The following is a 21,833-nucleotide window of genomic DNA, read 5'->3' as shown; positions in this document are numbered from 1 at the left end:
TCTCAAAGTGGGGTCCGGGAAACCCTCAGGGTTCCTTGAGGTGGTTCTAAAATGGTCCTTACAGGTCTCGGGTCAGGTCTGTAACTCTAACCCTAACCCTCAGGGTTCCTTGAGGTGGTTCCAATTGGTCCTTACAGGTCTCGGGTCAGGTCTGTAACTCTGAGTGTAAAAATTGAACCAAATATGGATCCATTTGCAACAGGACTTTATTCAAAGGTTTGAAAACCACTGCGTTAATTATTATAGGTTGGAAACACTTTGAAACTATGAAAAGCTATAAAGCATGCATTCTCTAATTAATGTTTGTCCTACTAAGTATAGTGTAGCCCTAAAACCTTGTTATTGCCCTTGTTTTCTCCCTACTACCGGTAAATGTCACACGAGGTGAAAGGAACCCTGCTGCTATTTCCTGAAACGTGATAGAGGTTTATAGTTGGGTAATAATGATATGTTATCACCTCAACGGTTCAAACCTGATTTTAAAGCAGCCACTTAGAATTACACCAGTAGTATGTTTTACAGCTCTTATATTCCCATATCCATTGCATTCTGCAATTATTCAGCATAGATAGGCTATAAGTTAACCCATTAAACCTAAATTTATACTTGTGCTGTTCAGAATAGCCAATCTACATCAGCGACTGCAAAGTGCTGTGAGCTTGTAGATCTCAACATGCTCACATTATCACATAGATTCATTTTACAATGCCCAGTTCTATTTTACTTGTCAAGTATGTTAAAATTGTATGGACTACATCTTTCTGTATGTCTCTGCTACCCCCCCTACAAAACATAAAACTCAGTTTACACATAATTTGCACTCAATGGACCAGAACAGATTATGTACAAATATATGGTCATATGCACGTTTTGTCAATACAAACAACTATATTATTCTGCAAATATTAGTTAACCATTCTGTGGTTTATTTGTTTTGCCTATAATGGCATGCCCATAATAGGACAACCAGGGTTAAAGTAGTTAATAATAACTTGTAATGTATATGCCTGGCTGTGCAGCCTATATTATTGTGCTCTTTACTCTCCTCCGTGTGTGATTGTGTGTAGGATTGGGGATGCTCAGTGAGGCGGCAGCATCAGCTCCCCCAGTCCCCCTTTATAACAGCCCCGCCCCGAAATCAGTCGATCAAATTCGGCATCGCACTCGCGCCCCTCCATCCAATCAGGGCGCTGTGGGGGCGGTCTTCAGACGGTGGTCCGGGAGCCCGCTGGCCAATGAGCGTCTCCCCCCGTTGAACAAAAGAGTCACGTCAACTGTCGTTGGTTCCCTGAATGAGACATTATTCATGTGCATGCTGTGGTTATTTAAGGAGACATGGGTGGATGAGGAGACATAACGGTCCCACCACGCAGTGCACGCTCCGTTAGAGGATGCGCTTAACGGGCCAGGATGTCAGTGTGCCGACACAATTAACCTTTTTATCATTGAAAGACATTAAACTCTCGGAGTTGCATAAGCTACAGACCTGCAACGGTCCATTTTGGTTCCATTTATTACTTTAAATGAACACTTGATTTAACTGTGAGAGTAATATAGTTTTAAAGTAAGTGTACACATTTTGGTTCCATTTATTTGATTAACACTTCATTTTAACTCGAATAGCGTAGATACAAAAACATAAAGAATAAATCTTCCATAAATGTTGCTGCTGAATGTGCATCATAGCTGTTCAGCTCATGAAGTAGGCTACATTACAGTACATACAGTAGCATGTGATTACAAGCATGTGTTGCAAATTCATTCATAAGATAAGCCCCTCTCTCTCTGGTCTGCATGTAGAAATTAAGCTAAACTGCAGATAGTCATATTTATTTATGTCATGATCATCCTAGCCATGATCATCCTAGATCATTTTTGACAATTAAATAGATTAAATATTTGGCATACCCATGGATTTTGTTTCCTAAGCCTGGGCAAATTAATAGATCTATCTAGTATCTAGCCTACACTTAAAAGTAGGCCTACACACAGAATATAAATGTGAGGCATTAGCCCAAACATTTAGACAACCTCTACGAGAGTCTAAATGTTTGGGCTAGTGAGGCATTATAAGGTTGTGCTTGTGGGGCATTTTAAGGTTGTGTGTGTGTGTGTGTGTGTGTGTGTGTGTGTGTTTGTTTGTTTTGATCTGTGGGGTTTTATTATTGTGCCTTGAAGCGGTGACATCAGCTATAAGGACGCTGACGGTAAAAAAAAAAATGACCCGAACTTGTGTACTAAATGGAACCAAATGGCTTCATTTGGTTCCATTTGGCTCACTCTGGGGGAGTTAAATGACCACTGAGGGTTTGAGGGTGTGCTTGTGTTTTTTTCTTCTCCACACCCAGAACCCTCCCAGTCACCAAAACGAGGCTTTCTGCCTGAGCGACTTCATTCTCCGGTAGGAGGGGGAGTGGAACGCTGCTACAACCCGCCCCACAGCCGCTATTTCTCCGCTACTGCTGACCAGGACGGACGGTCGCCGTTTCCCCCCCTAATCGATCTGCACACCAACCGGCGGCTGTTTGAATGAAACCGACTAGTATTATTATATCTGGAAACCAAGCAAGTGCCAAGAACATTTCTTTCTCGGAGATCATTTCAGACCAAACGACCAAATGACTTTCTGAAGGCGAGACTGACGCGAATCTACAGCAGCAAACCGCCGAAGAGCAACTGCCAAGGAACCGACACCACCACCAGAACCTCAACCCTCACCCCGAAAGGATTGAAGTCTAAACAGTGTTATTGTTGGGGGGTTTTTTGTAGCCATTTGGGGGAACTTATATCCAACTGAAAGTTGTTAGTATTTAGGTTTAAAGATGACTCGGAGATCGTGTGCCATTTACGCCACCGGGATCGTGTGTGCTCACCTCCTGATCGTGGGGATCGCCCTGGTGGTCGCCCAGGTCTTCCAGACCATGATAAACAGCCGCTTAAAAAAGGTGAGTTTGATATTAGTTTGTATTGTAATGTTGTTTGCGCTTAACAACTAACGCGTGATTTTTATGCCCCATCGCTGTGTTCCGAGACGTGTTTCTTTTAGTGTGAGAGCAAGGGTCGTTATTTTAAAGTGACTCGACTGAACACGTTCCACCTGCCACCAATAAGCTGTAAATGCTGCCTCTGCAGTGTCAATCACGCGTGGTTCTATTCAACGCAAGGTCATTTTGTGTTTACCGTTAAGTTACACATAATGTGTACAGTATATACCGGTAATAGCCTTCAAGGTCGACCATGATGCATCTTTCGATGCATTCCTCTACTATAGCTTTAAGCTTTAGAAGCAGCTTTATGTTGAAAACCGTTTCCCCCCCACCACCACCACCGTCCCAGAGCTAACTTAAAAGCTTCCTCAGCTCTGTGCTGTATCCCTTGCTCAGTACGAGTCCGACGGTGTCAGATAGACAGACAGACCTCCAAGTCCAAGCTGACAACGCGTCACATCAATCGAGTATTACTAAAAATGTCGTTTTTAACAGGAAATAACTACACTGTTTAGTCGGCTTCCTCACAGAGGGGCACAGCCCTCTTGACAACTTGATGTCAGGCGTGATGCTGACTGCAAATCACACAGTAGCATCAGAATAACAGCATTGTGATGACTTGAGTCAACATTCCTGCCTCAGCCTGGCACTTTCATTAGTGGTAGTAGTAGTAGAGGCAGGGCTGTCTGAGTAAGGAGGGGTGGGGGAAGGGAGTGACTAACTAGGCAGGGAGTCCCCTTTCTAGTAGTAGTTGTTGGCATTACACACTTTGTTTTAAATAGTTGTTGGCATTATTAGTCACCAACAGTAAAAACCCTCAGTCGTTTATAACGCTTGAACGTGTAGAAATGGGACCAAATGGACCATTTGGTCCCATTTGTACATGCTCAAGAGTTACAAAAACACGCTCAAACGACTGCAGATTTTACAAATGGTGCCACTGTGTAAAATTCTGCAACACTTCAGTTGTCCCACTTAAAAAGAAAATGTGTGTGAAACAATTTGAGCAGGAATGTTTGACATGTACATTCTAAAGTCCAGTAGTGGACGACCCCCAAACAGCTGCCTTCGCTGACACCCGGTTTCTCGCCTGACTTTAAATTTAGTTGTGAGGCGCATTATTGTCATTCTGAGTATGACAGCATCCCGAGCGAGGAAACCGGAGAGTTCAGCAAAATAGGGGATATAGAGTTTGACATGACTGAGAAATTGTCTGGCTAGTTGATCCTCCTTTTTCCCCCCTCCTCCTCAGTCATCACTTTACCAGGAGGTCTAATTCAAGGACATGTTAAACGAACCCCCCAAAAAACACTCCTGACTCCGACCGACCACAATAATGTACTGTAGTCTAGTTGTGAACTAAGGACAACTTAAAAGGACCTACACATCTGGTGAGTGAGTGTGTGGAGGGGAGGATGCTACAGTAAGAAACAATGTAGAGGAATTTGACGGACTTCTTGGCCCTGGAGGCAGGACTTTTGCGCCTCAAAGCCTTGTTGTTGACAAACCCCATCTCACAGTGCTGCTAACACACATGCCTCTGTGGCCCCTCCCTACCCTAAGACCACATTTTGTAAAGAACACACCTCTCAAGATGATGATGATAATGGATTGAGAAACTTTTGCACATTGACCAGAAACAGCATGTCAGTTTTCACACATAAACAGCTGCATTTTTGAAGGAATAGGATAAATGTGTTTTTACACTTTTAAAACGAGGCATTAAAATAGAAATTGGGTCACACGCACGCACACACACACACACACACACACACACTAGGCCTAACACACACACACACACACACACACACACACACACACACACACACACACACACACACACACACACACACACACACACACTTTTCCTATGTGTTTCCAGGCGCAGAATTGCAGTGTCTGATAAAAGCTGGCTGTGGAGAACTTATCATAACACAAAAACACGCCTACCCACGGACACAAACCGTTTTTAGTACAACTTCACTTTGTCACTCACATGTCTGTAGTCATCATAGTCAGACCAAGTTTTTTAAACATCCTTCTAGGAGATAAATGTATGACGTTGCTGATTCATCATGAAGACCTTTCTCACTCCAAGGTCAGTTAGTGGAAATTCATCTGATCTGTGTGCACTCTGCAGTCTGCAGGCATTGGGTGTTATCAAACGTCTCCAGCCAAGACGAGACACTCGTTTCAAAAGGGGTCATGGCTTATTTTAAAAGACAGAATTGCGCAAGTTAAATGCCTTAAGCTAGTTTCAGTTTAATGTAATAATCTGCCTATAAACTAGTGCTTTGTAAGTGCACTGACTGTGAATGACCGTCACATGATCGAGTTGGGTGGGTTGTCCTGTGGTTGCATTATATGGTTTCACATTTAGGTATGCTGTGGAATTATCGTGACTCAGGAGAACATGACTTGACTATACATCCTGACCTGTACGTTACTTCGTTCTATATGCAATATCGAACTCCCATGAGTATTTGTCACTTCTGCTTTTTTGGGGTTTTTTAACGTCTCAGTCATAGGGTATTAGGGTGGACTTGATGTAGGTTTAACGTCTTTTCATTGACACAGAAGGGTCTAAGACCTCAGTCACCTTATTCTAATTGCAAACATAAAGCCTGAGTTATACTTGGCTGTGCAACACCGAAAATAGTTTTTGAGCATTTCATGACGTTTGAAGGGCACGTTGATTCGTTGAACTAACATGGCTCTAGCCTATTTTCTGTATGAACACAGCAGAGCGTAGAGAGCTTCCGCAACCTTGGTACCTTGCGTGATCTTTCCTTTTGTTTCTCCCCATGATGCATTGGAGGAGATTACTGTATTACAGTATATCTGGTTCCTCCTCCCTTCAGGTGGTCTAGAGTGACCAATGAGAGGATGAAACCTGGATGTTCTAAAGCAAACAGGAAGAATTGGTTTGACGTTCTTGTGCACCACACCTTAAGCTGCATCCTCTTCTTCCCAGAGAATCCTTTGGGAGCTCAAATTAGAATGAATGGCCTTTTTATCAAGTGCACCTCGTTTTACCCAGGGGACATAAGTCTCCAAGATCTAGCCATGAAAAAGACATGAGGGGAAGTGGGTCATTTCTCACTCAGAAAACACCTTCTTGAATGGGAAGGTTTGTCGGGAGTGTGGTTATTTTTCCGTGAGGCAGTTAGTCCTGACTGAGGCATCATGTTTTAACAGCCAAAACATTGAGCTCCACATGCACATGCTGTACTGTTACTGTAGGCCCTGTCGTAGTTCTACTTCTAAATGCCCAAAAATCAAAGTTCAGTATTATGACATCCATGATCCATCATTCAAACTTGTTTCAAAGTGAATGTTGTCAGAGCAGCTTTCTGTGGCAGTTGAACTGCGTAGTTGAAGGCTGCTGTTCAGACACGAAAACCCATACCCCAGACTCATGTTCTAAACTTAAAGCTTAGCTAGCTTAATTTTTTGCCAATGGTCCCCACGGTTGTTCCACAGCTGAGGTTTCGCTTTAAAGATAGATTTGCTGCGCTTTTGTGGGGGGTAGGATGGTCTGTCGATATCTCAAAACTCATCTGTGATCCCTCCTGTATTGTGATGACTAATGCTGTACTGATGCAAGTGCTGTGTTGGTTTTTTTTTACAGCATCAAACACTGATCCATTGTGTGGTGGGGGTGGGGGGGGCCCTGATTGGCTTACAGGAGCCGATGTATAAGATTCTCTCTGCCTTGCTGAGGTCAAATTCTTCAAATGCAGTTTTTGCTCAAGCTTTCTGCTACCCAACACTCCTTCACTACCACCACCCCTACACCCTGGGATGTCAGGGTGCTGGGGTGGCAAATTGCCCAACATCTACTTGCTTGGCACAAACTGAAAAAAACAACAACATTAAAATAGCACATCTACAAGCTCACAAAGCTTTGCACAGCGGTGCATAATGAGCTTGTATAATATATATATATATATACAGTATGTTCTATTTTTTTTTACAGGTTTAACGCTGGTTTTACGTGAGACCAAATACAAAATGGGGCTTAAGCATCCTTTCCCCTGAAGATCTCATCACATTGCTCTTCTCTGAACATATCTTTGCCTTTTGTGATCACAGGAAATCACTCTGACGGAGAAGAGCCAAGTGTTTGAGGGCTGGAAGAACCCACCCCCTCCAGTTTACATGGAGTATTACTTCTTCAACGTGACCAATCCAGAGGTGTTCTTAGCTGGTGGGAAGGCGGCAGTGAAGCAGATCGGGCCCTACACTTACAGGTACAGTGCGCTTGGCTGCGCTGCGCTCACACCTGCACACAGAGACTTGAAATGACAGGGAAAATAGCAGATCTACGAGCTCTATTTTTGTGTGCTACCATTGTACAGCAGAGTATAATAAATCAGACTACTCAAATTAGTCAATTAATAATAATCCATTCAAATGTCTTTGTTGATGTATAACTAATACAAATGTATAAAAAAACGTCTACATTATTCAATTAACCCATTTTGGTTGGGAACCCCTTTTGGTGTTAGCATTACGTTATCCTTTAGATATTGAAAAATAGCAGATCTACAAGCTCATAGCGCGCCACCGAGTGGCGCGCTACGAGCTTGTAGGTCTGCTGTTTTTGAAAAAGTCGAAGAACCACTGACATAGAAACATAGCTTTTTCAGAAAACTGTCAGGATGTAGAAGACATTTTTAGAATCTGATCTCAGGTCAAAATTGGTTAAAATACTTGAGCAAGAGCCAGTACGACTTGAGCATGTCTGTTGTTTCGATATATTTTCGGTTAATTGCCCAACCCTAACGAAGACACAGCTGTGTTGTGGCTGCAGACTTTTGCAGCCACAGCTGAGGCCAGAGCAGATTTTTGTACATGTTGCTCGTCTTGGATCACTGTGGGCTGTTTTGTGTGTGTGAAATGAAAACAAAAAGACATCTGTACATACTGATCAAACCTGACCTCCCCCCAAATCCCCCCCCCCCCCCACCTTCTCCACCCCAGGGAATACAGGCCTAGGGAGAACGTGACGTGGCTGGAGAACGGTACAAAGCTCTTCGCCTTGAACCCCAAAAGCTTTGTCTTTGTCCGAGAAAAGTCATGCGGCGACCCCGAGGTTGACCTCCTCAGGACGGTCAACATTCCGTTCGTGGTAAGACGTTTGTTTCTTTCTACGTTGTGTTGTATTACGTGTTGCTGTGGCCACTTAAGCAGAAGTGAGTCAGTCATGTGATGGACAAGTGTGTTCCGCTAATGTCGGAGACCTTTCTTGGACGCTCAGACAGTTGGTATTATAGAACGTATTATAGATCCTCTCAAGGTTTTTGAGTGGTGCAACCACTCCAAAGAACAGCAATGTCCGTGTGTCTGTGTTCACCCACCTATGTGACGTTAAGCACCAGTATGTACCAGTAGGGGCGCTAGAAACAGAGAGTTATAGTGCTGCACTGTTGCCTGCTAATGAGAGAGAGAGGGTAGGGGTGGGGGGGGGGGGCGGAGTTGCACCACTCAGTTCACATGGGTGTGATTTTATTATGACATTCTGATAACTCGGAGGTGAGCGCAAGACCAGGCAGGGGTTCCTGAAATGTTCCATGCCAAGGACTGCTAAATGGCCATAGCCTTGTGCTGCAGCCCCCCCATTATGAATAAAATAAAATAAAGATAACCTTGAAATGGCTTAAAAAAAAAATATATATATAGATATGTTTTCACTATAAAAAAAAAAAAATGATTTTAAATTATATTGTCTGTGTGAAATGTATTTGTCCTTGAATTTCCATGATCTCCACTTTGAGACTGGACTACTCTGGTGTATCTCTCTACTCTTAACCTGTATCTGTGTTTGATGCCTACTGCAGTGCTGCCATGTCACCTGCATTTTCCTCAGGATCAATAAAGATCCATCATCAATCACCATTACCGCCTTTAAGGCATTCCATATAACAATAATTTTCCTTGTTACTCTCCCTTTCCCCTCTGTCTCTCTCTTCTGTCCTCCTGCTCCCAGGCTGTGATGAATGAGCTGAATTCGTACTCGTTCGTGCTACGTACCTTTGTGTCCATATGGATGAACAGCCTGGGCATTGAGATCTTCATGACAAAGACCGTCCACGAGGTGCTGTGGGGCTTCAAGGACCCCCTGCTGTCTAAAATCCACAACGTGAAGCCAGAGGTGGATGACCATTTTGGCCTGATGTGGAAGGTGAGGACCAGTATTTATTTTCTGACGGGGTAGTACGATGTAAAATCCGGGAGTGTTAATTAAATTCCAGAGAGTTCATTCTAAGGAGTTAAATTAATTCTCTGGATCTTAATTGTGAACCATCGTGGACCCTTGAGTGCTGCTGAACAACCAGTGCATGCATATGCTCTTGTTTGTTTTTTGTGCCTCAGGGAACAACGGCTATAGTCAAGTCAAGTTCATGCTCTTAGTCATGGGATAGCCTTAGCACAGTCAGACTATCTGAGATCTCCACCTCCTGAAAACGTCTGGGGAAATCGTAAGTTCAATGTATGGGCTAAAACTGGGTCGAAACAATTTGACTCTGTATTTAAAAAACTATGTTGTACATCCGATGCAAAGACCTTAGAGTGGCCCTTTTATACAGGGACGGCGATATGATTTGCTTTCAAAGCAGTGGTCGTAGGTTTTTGTAAGCTGCTTTTCTTGCCGCTGTTCCAGCCCTACATTGAGTTTAGATTTCCCCAGACAGGTAGGTGGAGATGTCCTATCTTCTGGCTCGTGCTGTCACGGTTATGATATTTCACTTGACGATTAGAAATAATTGCGATAACAATTTAAGGCTTATTTTTAAGGCTTCGTAAATTAAGGTTGCGTAGGGCGGTTGTGACCAATAACTTAAATATACAAAGAAATGGCTAATACATTTAATAACTAAAATAAATGCTAAATATAAATAACCCATCTACAAGCTGTTAATTCCGTTGCTTTCTGAAAATGTTTAAAAGTGAAAGAAAATGTGTCAACATGGAAATAACTATTATGCAAAAATAACTGATTATCTTAAATGATTGTGATCAGGCAATTGTGTCATAATTTATGACAGGCCTACATCTGACAGGCCTACAAGCCTACATGAGACTAACCATGCAACGCCTCAAACAACATAAAAAAAGGAAACGTCCATGTGTGAGCATTGCTTAAGAGAACTGAGATTGGCATCATGCTGATGGAAAATACTTTCTTCCTGTTGTGTAAACCTGTGACAAAATGACCGTGTGTGACAGACGGTCACGTTACCCCCCCCACCCCCACCCTGCACCGTCCATAGACCGAAACTGACTGATCAGCAACAGACCAACAGTAGCTCACCACCATTTCCTGGTCATTTTGCTTGGTTTTTAGGCGTTAGGGGTCAATGCTACAGCGGTTACACCGAATCCCGTGTCTCACAGGGGTCAATGTTACAGCAGGTCATACTGAATCTTGTGTCTCTCTCTGTCTCCATAGAAAAACGGAACCCACGAAGGAGAGTTTGTCTTCTACACTGGGGAGCAGAACTACATGGATTACGGCAAGATTGACACGTGGAACGGCCTGAGGTAGAGAGCCGCGTCAACCTGCTTTCTCGTTTTTATTTATTCCGTTTTTTTGTTGTCTTTGTTAATTGATTTGTTTCAACTCCCCTGCATGGTATTGTTTTATTGGTGTCGGGTAAAATTTTTCTCTCTGTCAAGTTGCTTTCAGGACTATGATATTAGCATTTTTCCGTCTCCTATACTATAAGTCCAAGGCAGACATGGCTTCTTTGTGCGTTTGATTTCTTTTTCCGGTAGAACAAGACAAGTGCTTTTAATATTCATGCGCTCATTTTGAAAACCTAACGGTGGGAATAGTTCAGCCTAATTTATACACGTCGGTGTCGTGCACCGAAAATAGACTAACCACAAGCTCTGTGAGCTTGTACATCAGCTATTTTCGGTGCACAAAACTAACGCATAACGACGTGTTCAGATGAAGCCATAGTCACTTATCAAGCATAACAACACTGTCATACCAAGCCTTGATGTAGCTTGTTTTACACCCACCAACAGGGAGATGTCGTGGTGGTCTTCAAATCAGAGCAACATGATAAACGGCACTGACGGTGCCGTCTTCCACCCACTGATTTCCAGGAATGAGCTGCTGTACATCTTCGCTGCTGACCTGTGCAGGTGCGCACGTGGGCTTCTTATCTCTTTAACTGTGCACATGCACATTTGTTTACAGTCAAAGCAGCCAGGAAGGGCCGGGCGTTTATGTGTTTCCCTGAGTGTCGGGGAACAAGGAAGGAAGCTAGGAAACTATGGCACAGTCGGGCATTATGGGGCTGGGTTGAGGTCAGCTTGTATAGCATATCTCACGGGTCTAATAGTAATTATGCGAGAGCTTCTTGGAACTCAGATTAACTGGTGATCAAGTGGAATCCCATGCATTGGAGGTTTTGGAGGAAGGCAAACATTCAGAAGCCCTCTCGACACCTCGTGTCGAGAGGTCTACCTAAAGAAGTGTAGTCGTCTTACAAAATGTTCCCTGAAATTATAGGGACACATGAGAACCTGCTTGGCTGGAGGAATACTCTTTAAAGACAATTTGACGTATATTTCATTTGTTCCCGAGTGCAGCCACTGATGCGTCCTCCCCGTTCCTCCTCAGGTCCATCCACCTGGCCTATGTGAAAGACGTGGAGGTGAAGGGCATCCAGGCATATCGCTTTGCTCCCCCGGCAGACGTGCTGCAGAGCCCAAAAGACAACCCCGCCAACGAGGGCTACTGTGTGCCAGCCGGTGACTGCCTGGGCACCGGCGTGCTCAAAGTCAGCGTTTGCCGAGAAGGTATTTGGGGAACCCTGCCGTCGGCCCACGTTGGCCCGTAGACTAACTCGGTGGTTCTCAACGTGGCGTCCTTGAGGGGGTTCCAGGGCATACCCCAGCTAAATGAAGTTAATATACAGTAGCATCACATTTAAGTTTAATCATCTTTAACCCTATTTTATACGTGGCGATCTGAGATCGCCAAGTATAATCATGGAAAATTGTGATCACTGGCCAGTGGCCACATATCAATTTGTAGGTACTTGACATGACGATGTTTGAGAGCCACTGTCCTAACTTACCCCATAACCTAGATTCTTCCTTCCCCCTAATGGTCCACTGCATCCATTCATTATTCAGTTTTAGGTGCTCACAATCCCAGCAATGTATCACATGTTGCCGCTGTTTGAACTCTCCAGATTTTTGCTCAATACACGGTTCAATAATTAACCATAGATGAGAGCTATTGAAAGGTTTTATTGCAGGAAATGAGTGCGAGTATGAGTGTTGTGGCCAGATAATCTCTGCTTCACGTTCTATGGCGTGTTAAGAAATGAATGACTAGAGGTCATTAACACTTACAGCACGTAGGACGCCTGAGAACGTCATAGGATACCGAACGTAGAGTTCTAAGGACGTCTGAGGACGTCCTAGCGACATCCCAGCGATGCGGGGCGAGATATTAATATTCAGAATTTTTCCTATTTATTTTTTTGGCATTTCGCTTTTCGCTTGCCGTATGCTAACGCTCAGTGCAACTATTAGCTTATTATTGACTCCCACGTTAGCGAGACGGAAAGAATGACTCGTAGCTCCTAATCCAGGGCGCTCTCCGTGGTGATGAATAGAGCGATATGCTGGCGCTTATTTTCTGCTCCTCATCCGTCTCTCCCGCAAAATATAAACGCTTTTTGGAGCGTAAAACAATATATTAAGATGATCGGGGATGTTGAGGTCACTTTGTAAAGTCAACTTTTTTAGGAAAGTGTTTCCGGTTCATGGCTTTCAAAGTAAAAGCGATCAGACACCTCCGGTATTCTATAGCCTATATTTTGAAGGCAGTCGGCGTACTCAATGTGTTAATGATGATTGTGTGTGTGTGTGTGTGTGTGTGCCTGCCAGTAGCTAATAATATTGCAATCGCAAACGATGACACGAATGTATGCTCATTGCGTGTACGATGAGCGAACGTCGCATTCAACATTTCACAGAAATACCAGAAGATTTGGGTTTTTTGCCATAGTATATTATTGATCTCGCATCAGACCACTGGGACTTAGGCTGACAATTAGCAAGGTTTCCATTTTAATGTACGCTGCGGCTCTCTCAAGCTCATCCTGATCTTAAGTGAATGAGGCTGTCATTAGCCTACAGAAACACCCTTGAGCCAGCCGTGCTTATCGGAATGTTGTTCACCTCCTGTGTCTAGTGCTGTAGCTTCACCCCGCCATTCTCCAGCTATCAGTTGACCTATATCGGGTAGATTTGTATACATCTACGTGATCCACCATATAATGGAGCCGATTATTGTTATCTCGCGTCGTCTTTTATCTTTTATTAATTGCTAGCCTTTTGTTTATCACTGGCTGACTCGCATGCAATCTTGTTTCTCTCAGGTGCTCCTATCGTTGTGTCCTTCCCCCACTTCTATCAAGCCGAAGCCAAATACATCAATGCCGTTGAAGGGCTGAACCCAAACAAGGAGGAGCACGAGACATACCTGGACCTTCAGCCGGTACGATTCAGACTTGGTATCATTGGGTCTCATGTATTTATGACCCCTAGATGATTAGGTCTGTAGGATAGCCATGTGGAACGTTTGTTTACAGCTGCGACTTATCTAAGTGACAATAAATCACTATCGTGAACAAGGTTATGTCCTTGATTACTCGGGCTAATGTTTTCATTTCAGGATTATTGCTACATCAACTTGTTTTTGTGTACTTTAGATGGTTAACCGCTTAAGCTCCATATACTTCGTGGTACGGTCATTTGTTTAGCTATTCACCGAATCTTCTGACGTGCCCAGAATAGGAATGCTAGGGTTTACATTAACGTAGTTAAACGTGTAAAGACCTTGAATGCATGCTCTGTGTGTGTCTCCAGACCACGGGGGTTCCCATTCGTGCCTGCAAGAGAGCCCAGCTCAACATCATCCTGAAACGAGTGCAAGGCTTCCCGTAAGTTAAACTCTGACCCACATCACTGTCGCGGCACATGCTTCCCGCGGTGGCCTCACGTTGAGCCTCTTGCAATGCTTGCTGACTTTTCTCTCCCTCTGCCCCGACAGCAAAACAAGGAACATCAACGAGACCATTTTCCCCATCATGTTCGTCAATGAGGTAAGCACGTTAGGACTACATAGATGTAGCTTTTTATTTATACAGGGCTGCCCAAAAGGTAGATCGCGATCTACCAGTAGATCACAAAGGCTGTGCAGGTAGATCACATGACATGCCCCTAAAACATATATGATTTTAATTAAAAAATATATAATTTGGCATCTGACACTTTAATTGAATTAAGGTGACTTGATTGATTGACATAAAAGATTACCTATTAAGCCACAATGGAATATTAGTTTTCAAGAGTGTTGAGCACAAACTTCAGTAGCGTTAAAAAGTTAGACATACAAAAACTATTTCCATTTCGCCTATTTCCCCCCTCAGGTACATTCTTTTTACTATTTTCAGCAATGAGATCATACTTCTTTGTGGGTAGATCTTGTTGAGCTGGTCATTTTTAAAGTAGCTCTTAAGTCAAAAAGTCTGGTCACCTTAGCCTGAGATGACACATAGTGTAGCATGCATTTTCAGTAATTGGGATGATTGTTTTAGAAAATTAATTATTGAATGAATATGGCTACATTACTTGAAAGCTGTGTATTTGCAACTATGCTTTTTTTATGTTTAGTTGTAACACGGATTAAACTGAAATTAATCAACACACAAATGGCAAAATTGTGTATGCTTAGTTATTCCTCGTAATGTTGTATATTGGTGTGCAACACTGATGTACGACATGTATAAACGAAGCCTAGGGACGCCAGGGTTCATATGGTTAATGCTTTGTCGTATGACAAAAATAACGTAATGTATTTTCAACTGAAAGAAGTGTTGATGCTTTTTTCTTCTTTTTTTCTGCAGTCGAGAGTACAGTACGTAATGTTGTCGTTCGACTAAGTATAAATTAGCCTTAAGTGAACAAGCGGATCGATAACTGAGTGTCCTCCTCTCGCCCTAGACGGCAACCATCGACGATGAGTCAGCATCCCAGATGAGGACCATGCTGTTAATCGTCACGCTGGTGTCCAACTTCCCCCTGCTCATCGTGGGGATGGGTGTCATCCTGCTCCTGGTCCTAGTCCTCCTCATCTGCCGGAACAGACAGAAGAAGGTAAGACCCTCTCCTCCCCAAGCAGGGACCCCTGCTTCTGGGCTAGGCCTCCTTAGAAGTCACCCCCACCCCCTGAAACGTCTAGAATGAATCTGCACTGTTATCTTGGGACACTGAATGCTTGTATAATGTGTGTGTGTCAGCCCCACAATAGATCCCAGTGTGATCGTTTTACATTGCTGATACACTGCACAGTATACGTTGAAGCTTTCCGTCATCACAGTGAATGGTCTTAGTCAGTGTTTATTTGGAGGGTTGGACTGGGTTCTTGCATGGCCAGCCGTTCCTGCTCTAACAAACGCTTTCAACCTGCCGCCCTCTGTTTGTTTGTGGCCAACATTTTCAAAAACTGTAATATGCAGATCCGACATGCCCAAAAATGGGGACGCCAGGTTGAAAATGATTAACTCGTGCTGGTGAAGGGCATAAATTACTCCAGACTACTTGCATGTTAGCTAACACGATGCATGACAGTAAGCATGTTGCCCCCCCCCACCCCCTTTTTCTTTCTGGTTGCCTCCAAAATATTTCCTAACCCGTTCTCTCCAGGAACAGCTCGCTTCTCCCTTTCTGACAGTCAGCATGCTTCCCCACACAAAGTGCATTGTCCTCTAGTACTCCCCCCAGAATGTACAGCCGTGCCTTTTGCACTTTATCTGTGTTTGCCCTAGGGTCAGTCGATCTGGCCCCCAGTGAGTTCCCAGCCCATAGATTAGAATACTCCCGGTCATTAACTGTCTAAATAGAACCTGTAACATACATGTACATCATAGGTCAGCGTTAACTTGCACAATAGCTAGAATGGTAGTTTTTCATTGCAGTTCAGCAGTGAGATAATGTCAAGCTTATGCTCAGTTTCACTATATGAGGAAGTATTGTACTGTAGTAACCATGCACTGATTTTAATTTTCTGTAACCCCCCCCTTTTTTTCCTTTTCTGTTTTAGAATGAAGTAAATCGTATTGATTTTACTGAAGCTTTTTCTTTTACTGTAAGTCTTCATTTTTGCCTTGTTTGCTGTTCCTTTTTAATTTGTTATACACCTTTTGCTTGACATTGATTATAATTTTTAATTCTCATTTTTATGGGATATAATGTTTCTTTTGTACACTCACCTCCATAGTGATGTTTTGGTCTGTCTGTTTTAAGTTGGGATGCTAATATTAAGTATTGTGGTGGTGTCCTGCATATTTACACCAACATGGTTAATTTTTATTACATTTATAGTGGAAAGGTTTTTATCACTAGATGTTTATTAGTGCTGTGATGTAGAGTGAAAAGCTTGATTTTTATCATTCTTCGTACGAAGGAGCCACTCGCTTGCAAAGTATTATTGGTGTGCAACTCCTTGCAACAAAAACTGTTATAAGGCCAGTCCACAGCAGTGCAACTCCTTGCAACATGCAACTACTTGCAACCATTATCCCCAATGGCATTTTTGCAAGGAGTTGCATTGGTGTGGACTGGTCTTAAAAACTGATTTGTTGCTACTAGTTGCATTTGTTAGTCTGGCCTTTTGATCAGCTCCATCGTACGATGAAGCATAAATCAGGTGTAAGAGGATGCGTTGCCATTGGTAGGTTGTCCGCTAACGTCCGTCTCCCCCTTCCGTCCATCTCCTCCCGGTTCAGACGGCCAAGGACGACACGGCGTACACGCAGGTCAGCGACAAGCCCGAGGAGGCGACGGAGAGCACCCACAGCAGTCAACCCCTGCGGAATGGCTCCTATATCGCCATGTCTCCAGTGGAGGCTCAGAAGTGTTGATGGAAGCTGGGCCCGCAGGCTGGAACTCAGGAAGGGGGTGGAGGGGAGGAGAGGAGACCAGGGGGGCTACAGCAACAACCAGGGGTGGGGGATGCACACGATGCACAATTTTTTTTCTTTTTTTTTTTTCTCCCTGCTTCGGCTGGGTGGGGTGGGACGGGACACAGGCCCCAGTAAAATGTTTTGCCACTGGAGACATTGCTCCTCTTCCTGAGCCCCCTGATGACTGTCATTCTCTATACTACCTGCAGAGCATGGCCCTTACTGCCTGCCGTACTGCAACAACACAACCGACCCCCCCCCAAACACACACAAACACACTATCTCTTCCTTTGTCTCCGTCCTGGTCGGCCCAGTGCCGGTGGGGAGGGTGACGATAGGACTCCGGGCGGGTGTGGCCAGGACAAGCCTTTTGTGGGTAACTCTTGTGCTCCTCTGAGGGGAATAGGTAGCGTTAGGTTGCGGTGGCCGCTCGTAAAGGCATGCGGTCCTGGGAGCGGACGCCCAGCCAACCAATAGGGCTCACAACAAGGGTTGACGGATAGCGTTTACCTGTCGACGTGCCAGGTCACCCTTCTGAACTAAGCCAACAGATACAAAGCCCATGCTCCTTAAAAGCTGAACCTGTGTGACGCATATTTTTGTTCCCCTCGAGGCTGCTCTTGACCCGTCTCAGAGTGTGAAAAAAGAAAAATTGTTTTGCTAACAAAACGGTGTACTTACCATATCCTTTTATAAGAAAAACAGAAGAAAAAAGAGAAAATAGTCTGAGCCAAACTATTTATAGCATTTTTGCCTTTTTTTCTAAAGAATAAATAAAAATCGGTGCACACACGCCACTTGGTAATATCAGAGTTGATGAACGCGAGAGCGTGCTTATCTTAACACTGCAGTGTCCTGTTTTTATGGACAAGGGGCAACTATCTTTCTTGATGCAGGCAGTTTATTATGACACCTGAACTACTAGTGATGATGGCCCTCCACACAGTCTTTGTGTTTTTTGTTCCCTCCCTTTTCCAGATATTTAGATATTTGAAGTCTTAACATTTCAAAAACACCAGTTACGGTATTAGCTAGCTAGCTGTAGAAATGTTGCCATAGCTCAAAGTAGCGTCCACACACACCGCAAAACTTACAAGGGAGACTTGAACCTTATTTCTGCCTTACAGCATTTCAGTGTGTCCTATTTGTTCATGTGGTCAACAAAAAAAAAAGACGCTGGAACCGTTTTGTCACTGTTGTACATTATGTGAAGGGGAAATGTTGGGCTACCTCCTGAACGAAATCCAGCAAGTTTTTAGTGTGCTGGTGACACTAAACAATGGATCTCAAAAGTGAGGTCCAGAGACCCTCTGGGTTCTTTGAGGGGGTTCCAAATGACCCCTTACAGGTCTGTAACTCTTGACAGTATATAAATGGAACCATCTATACACTCTCAAGAGTTATGGGCATCCTTCAAATGAATACAACAAATTGAGAGCCACTGCACTAGAACACTGGCGTGTGTCTACACTTCAAGAGAAAGCACAATTTGGACTGCTATGACCAGTCCCAAGTAGACTACCAGGTTCTTTGTTCCTCCTATGAAGACAGTTTATGCTTTCAAATACACCGGCAGGTGCTGTGAATTTTGAAAGTGGATTATTCATTAGGAACTTTTGTCAAGGGGTGGGGGTGGGGCAGCCTGTATAAAACATAACTGCTGTGCATGCAACGCCAACATAGTTGTTTGCATAGGGACTGTTCAAATGCAGCACTTGAATCCCATTTTTGTCTTGCTTTGGACGGAGCGTTTTCATTCTGCTGTCAGGTCACACTAGCGGTATCATGTGACGAAAAGCCTTTGGCAGTTGCCCATGGAAATGAATTTAAGGCCATATTACTGTCAACATGGCCAACCGTCACCTCCTGCACTTTCCCCTGAAAATGTGCCCAGTTCATTTTCTTGAATTCCTAGTTCATTTCAATGCAAATGGTCCTTGTGTTATCTTTCAGCGGTTTGTCCCAGTCTAGAATTTGGCTGTGGTCGGTGGTGTCAAAGAGGCACAATAAATTTGGCGTTCATACATTTTGTTACTTGTGTTCCAGAACGTGGAGTGTTTCGTTCCTAAGAATTCTGTTTTTGTTTTGTTTGTACTTGTTATTGCTGCTAATGTTTGCCATAACACATGGACTTGTATTTGTCTATGGATATTTACCATAACGTGCTAATATTCGGTGTGAGGTGGTGCCACAGAAGCCCAGTGTTCCTGTAGCGCTCGGCCTGTGTGCACCTGTGAATATCTGAGCACAGGATACAAAGCCCAAAGCTTGCTGCCATTTATTGGAATTAGCGGTTAACTGTAGCTAGTAAACATTTCATAATACCAAGTTATCACGCTTATAACCACACATCTGTCAGCAGTTGATAATCTGACTGTTGTATTTGTTCCTCTGGTTTACGATAGGATTAGTTAACTGGACAATGTGATGGATGGGCTACACAGTAAAAGCACTCGGGAGTATACAAAATGAACCAAATTGGTTCCATCTGTACACTCGTAAGAGTTTAATTAACACTAAGCATATACTGTGTAGTCCGAAACAAATGAAGGAGAGCCAATAAAACTTTTTATTCAGGATATGTGCCAGTAGTCTTGTCAGGCAAGGGATTCTAGGTATATCCAGTTTAAATCTGCGGTAGTGATTGCGATACGAGAACCTCTGTTCACAGTAGGCCTTTTGGTCCAACCAATATCCAAGCAATCGCAGCCTTGTGCAACCTCTACTGTACTTGCATAATCACAGTATAGGTTAGCCGCCGGTGGTGTTGACTTGAATCTGAAAGACCTTAATCCTGGGAGTCCTTCTTTTTGGTGCGTGTGTGTGTGCTTGTGTCTGTTTAAACAGTGGCACACACCTGTCTGACTCACTATATAACACTGACCTTTAGTACAATCCATCTAGTCCATTGGATCGTCCCATGTTTGACCAAAGATAACCTGCATAGATCTGTCCCGGCAACCATGTTTACTCTATTGCCGATTTAAAAAAAAAAAGAGAGGCCATGCCACCAACCACCGCCGCCTACCTTATTAATCGTGCCACGACCCAAGTGCAGTATTTGCAACTGTTGTGTGCGTGTATGTATGTGTGCGCGTGCTGTGCGTGCGTGGCAAAAAAGGTTTTACAAATATGGTTGTGATATCAGAAACTCTATTGATGGATATTGTTTCTGTTTTGTTTTCGCATGGTCCGAGAAGATGGAAACAATTATAAGAAATGTGGCTCTCTTTGTGAGCAAAAAAACTCTCAGTATTATGTATTGATAAAGCAATACAAACCTATGTAAAATATGGAATTGTGGATGTTTTGTAATCAGCCACACAATATTTAAGTATATTTTCAGTTTTTCCTCTATTTGTATGTTTGTTAGTTTATTATTTGTGGTCCAGTTTCATTTCTCTTTTAGTGCGGTTTAAACGTTTTGTAATGTTCAACAGGGGTCAAAGCACATTTCATTTATTATTATTTTTGCCATTTTCCAATTGTGAAATGAAGAAAAGATGGACCAGTACAGTATATCACATTGTAACTACCAGAGCAACTGTAACAGCCCCTTATATGTCTGTAGGAGGATTTCTGGATGGTTGGGAAAACGGTGTATTTGTGTGCCATGGGAACATGTAATGTAAACTAATGCACTGTTGTTTTTTTTTGTCAAACTGGAGTGACTTTACTGGAAGGCTGATTATCTGTGCAGATGTGAGTTGGGACTTGGGAGATTGCCTCAGTGCCAACAGATGCCTGATTTTGGACTTTGTTGCGTGCCGTGTCACGCATAGAATAGATATACGCGTGTCACGTGCCGAAAATAGTCGATCTGCAAGCTCACAACGCTTGTAGATCTGCCATTTTGTTTTTTTTAAGTAGTATAAAGTGGTAGTATAAGTCAGGCTTTAGATAGGCATAAGGGAAATACACATGCAGTCTAACCCATGTAGATGAATGACGCTTTCCTTCAGGGAATGAACACTAGTACCGTACCATCCTTCTATTTCCAACATTCGCTCTGTGGTGTTGCGGCAGTGTACGCCACCTCTGCGTCTTCCAACACCGACTACAAGACGTTTCCTATTGAGATGTTAGATTATTTTTGCTGCTGAAAATGACAATCCCCTTTGTCATGTTAGGTGCAAAAATTATTGCAAAGTAATTTTCATTTTTAGTTTTGATAATTTACTCTGCACACATGTTTCTACTGTGCTTTTTGTAAACATTTTTAGTGTATTTGCAAAAAATAAATAAAGTTGCAACAAATGCAAAGTTCTTCAAGTGGTGCAGTCTGCTGTCATTTACTTGCCTATGTTTGAGATTCTAGCATTAAAGGAGAATTTCATACTAGAAGGCTTTCTTACCTTTATTTGTAGTTGTTACATCCCCACCAAAGAGGTCCAGTGTTATTTTGTGCAAAAGTGCATTATTGGCTATTTCCCCTAATATAAGCCCTCATTGGGGGTTGGGTTTTTGTGCAATTTCGCTTATTTCCATCAAAACAAGTAGTAAAGTGTGCCCCTTGGGATACTATTTACATTATGAAGAGAGGATATATACAAAAGAAATAGATTTTTGAGCAATGGAAATAAGCAAATTAGCACAACACCCCATAGCCCCATTCAATTCAATGCAATTCATTGAGGGCTTATGGTAGGGGAAATAGCCAATAATGCGCTTTTGCACAAAATAACACCTGGACCTCTTTGGTGGGGACGTAACAACGTACAAATAAAGGTAAGAAAGCCTTCTAGTATGGAATTCTCCTTTAAAGGTGCTCTAAGTCTAAGTCAGTGGTTCCCAAAGTGGGGTCCGCGGACCCCTAGGGGTACGCGACGCATAGCCAGGGGGT

The 21,833-nt window shown here is 43.3% G+C and overlaps 1 protein-coding gene across 2 annotated transcripts; it reads left to right on the top strand.

Annotated features, from left to right (window-relative positions):
- The first annotated feature begins 2,410 nt into the window (after nucleotides 1-2,410).
- Nucleotides 2,411-21,262, top strand: scarb2a (scavenger receptor class B, member 2a). 2 transcript variants are annotated; one of them, XM_083784164.1, is made up of 13 exons: nucleotides 2,411-2,945; nucleotides 7,083-7,240; nucleotides 7,974-8,121; nucleotides 8,980-9,174; nucleotides 10,444-10,535; nucleotides 11,028-11,147; nucleotides 11,629-11,807; nucleotides 13,403-13,521; nucleotides 13,893-13,966; nucleotides 14,077-14,128; nucleotides 15,030-15,182; nucleotides 16,129-16,173; nucleotides 16,814-21,262. In XM_083784164.1, the coding sequence occupies exons 1-13, from the start codon at nucleotides 2,823-2,825 to the stop codon at nucleotides 16,946-16,948; spliced, it is 1,593 nt and encodes a 530-aa protein (XP_083640290.1). In that variant the 5' UTR covers nucleotides 2,411-2,822; the 3' UTR covers nucleotides 16,949-21,262. The 2 variants fall into 2 exon arrangements, with proteins under 2 accessions (XP_083640290.1, XP_083640291.1); XM_083784165.1 differs by lacking the exon at nucleotides 16,129-16,173.
- The last annotated feature ends 571 nt before the right edge of the window (nucleotides 21,263-21,833 follow it).

Source organism: Protomyctophum parallelum (genome assembly GCF_964188405.1).
Source record: "Protomyctophum parallelum genome assembly, chromosome: 15".
NCBI lineage: Eukaryota > Metazoa > Chordata > Actinopteri > Myctophiformes > Myctophidae > Protomyctophum > Protomyctophum parallelum.
The sequence above is the reverse complement of the archived record's forward strand: the minus strand, read 5'-3'. Positions and strand labels throughout refer to the sequence as shown.

What these genes read in the sequence shown, in the direction of transcription:
- scarb2a (XM_083784164.1), top strand. Translation starts at nt 2,823, where the DNA reads ATGACTCGGAGATCGTGTGCCATTTACGCCACCGGGATCGTGTGTGCT. An exon ending in ATTTTGGCCTGATGTGGAAG is followed by an intron (nt 9,175 to 10,443) that starts GTGAGGACCAGT and finishes CTGTCTCCATAG; the next exon opens with AAAAACGGAACCCACGAAGG. An exon ending in CTGAAGCTTTTTCTTTTACT is followed by an intron (nt 16,174 to 16,813) that starts GTAAGTCTTCAT and finishes CTCCCGGTTCAG; the next exon opens with ACGGCCAAGGACGACACGGC.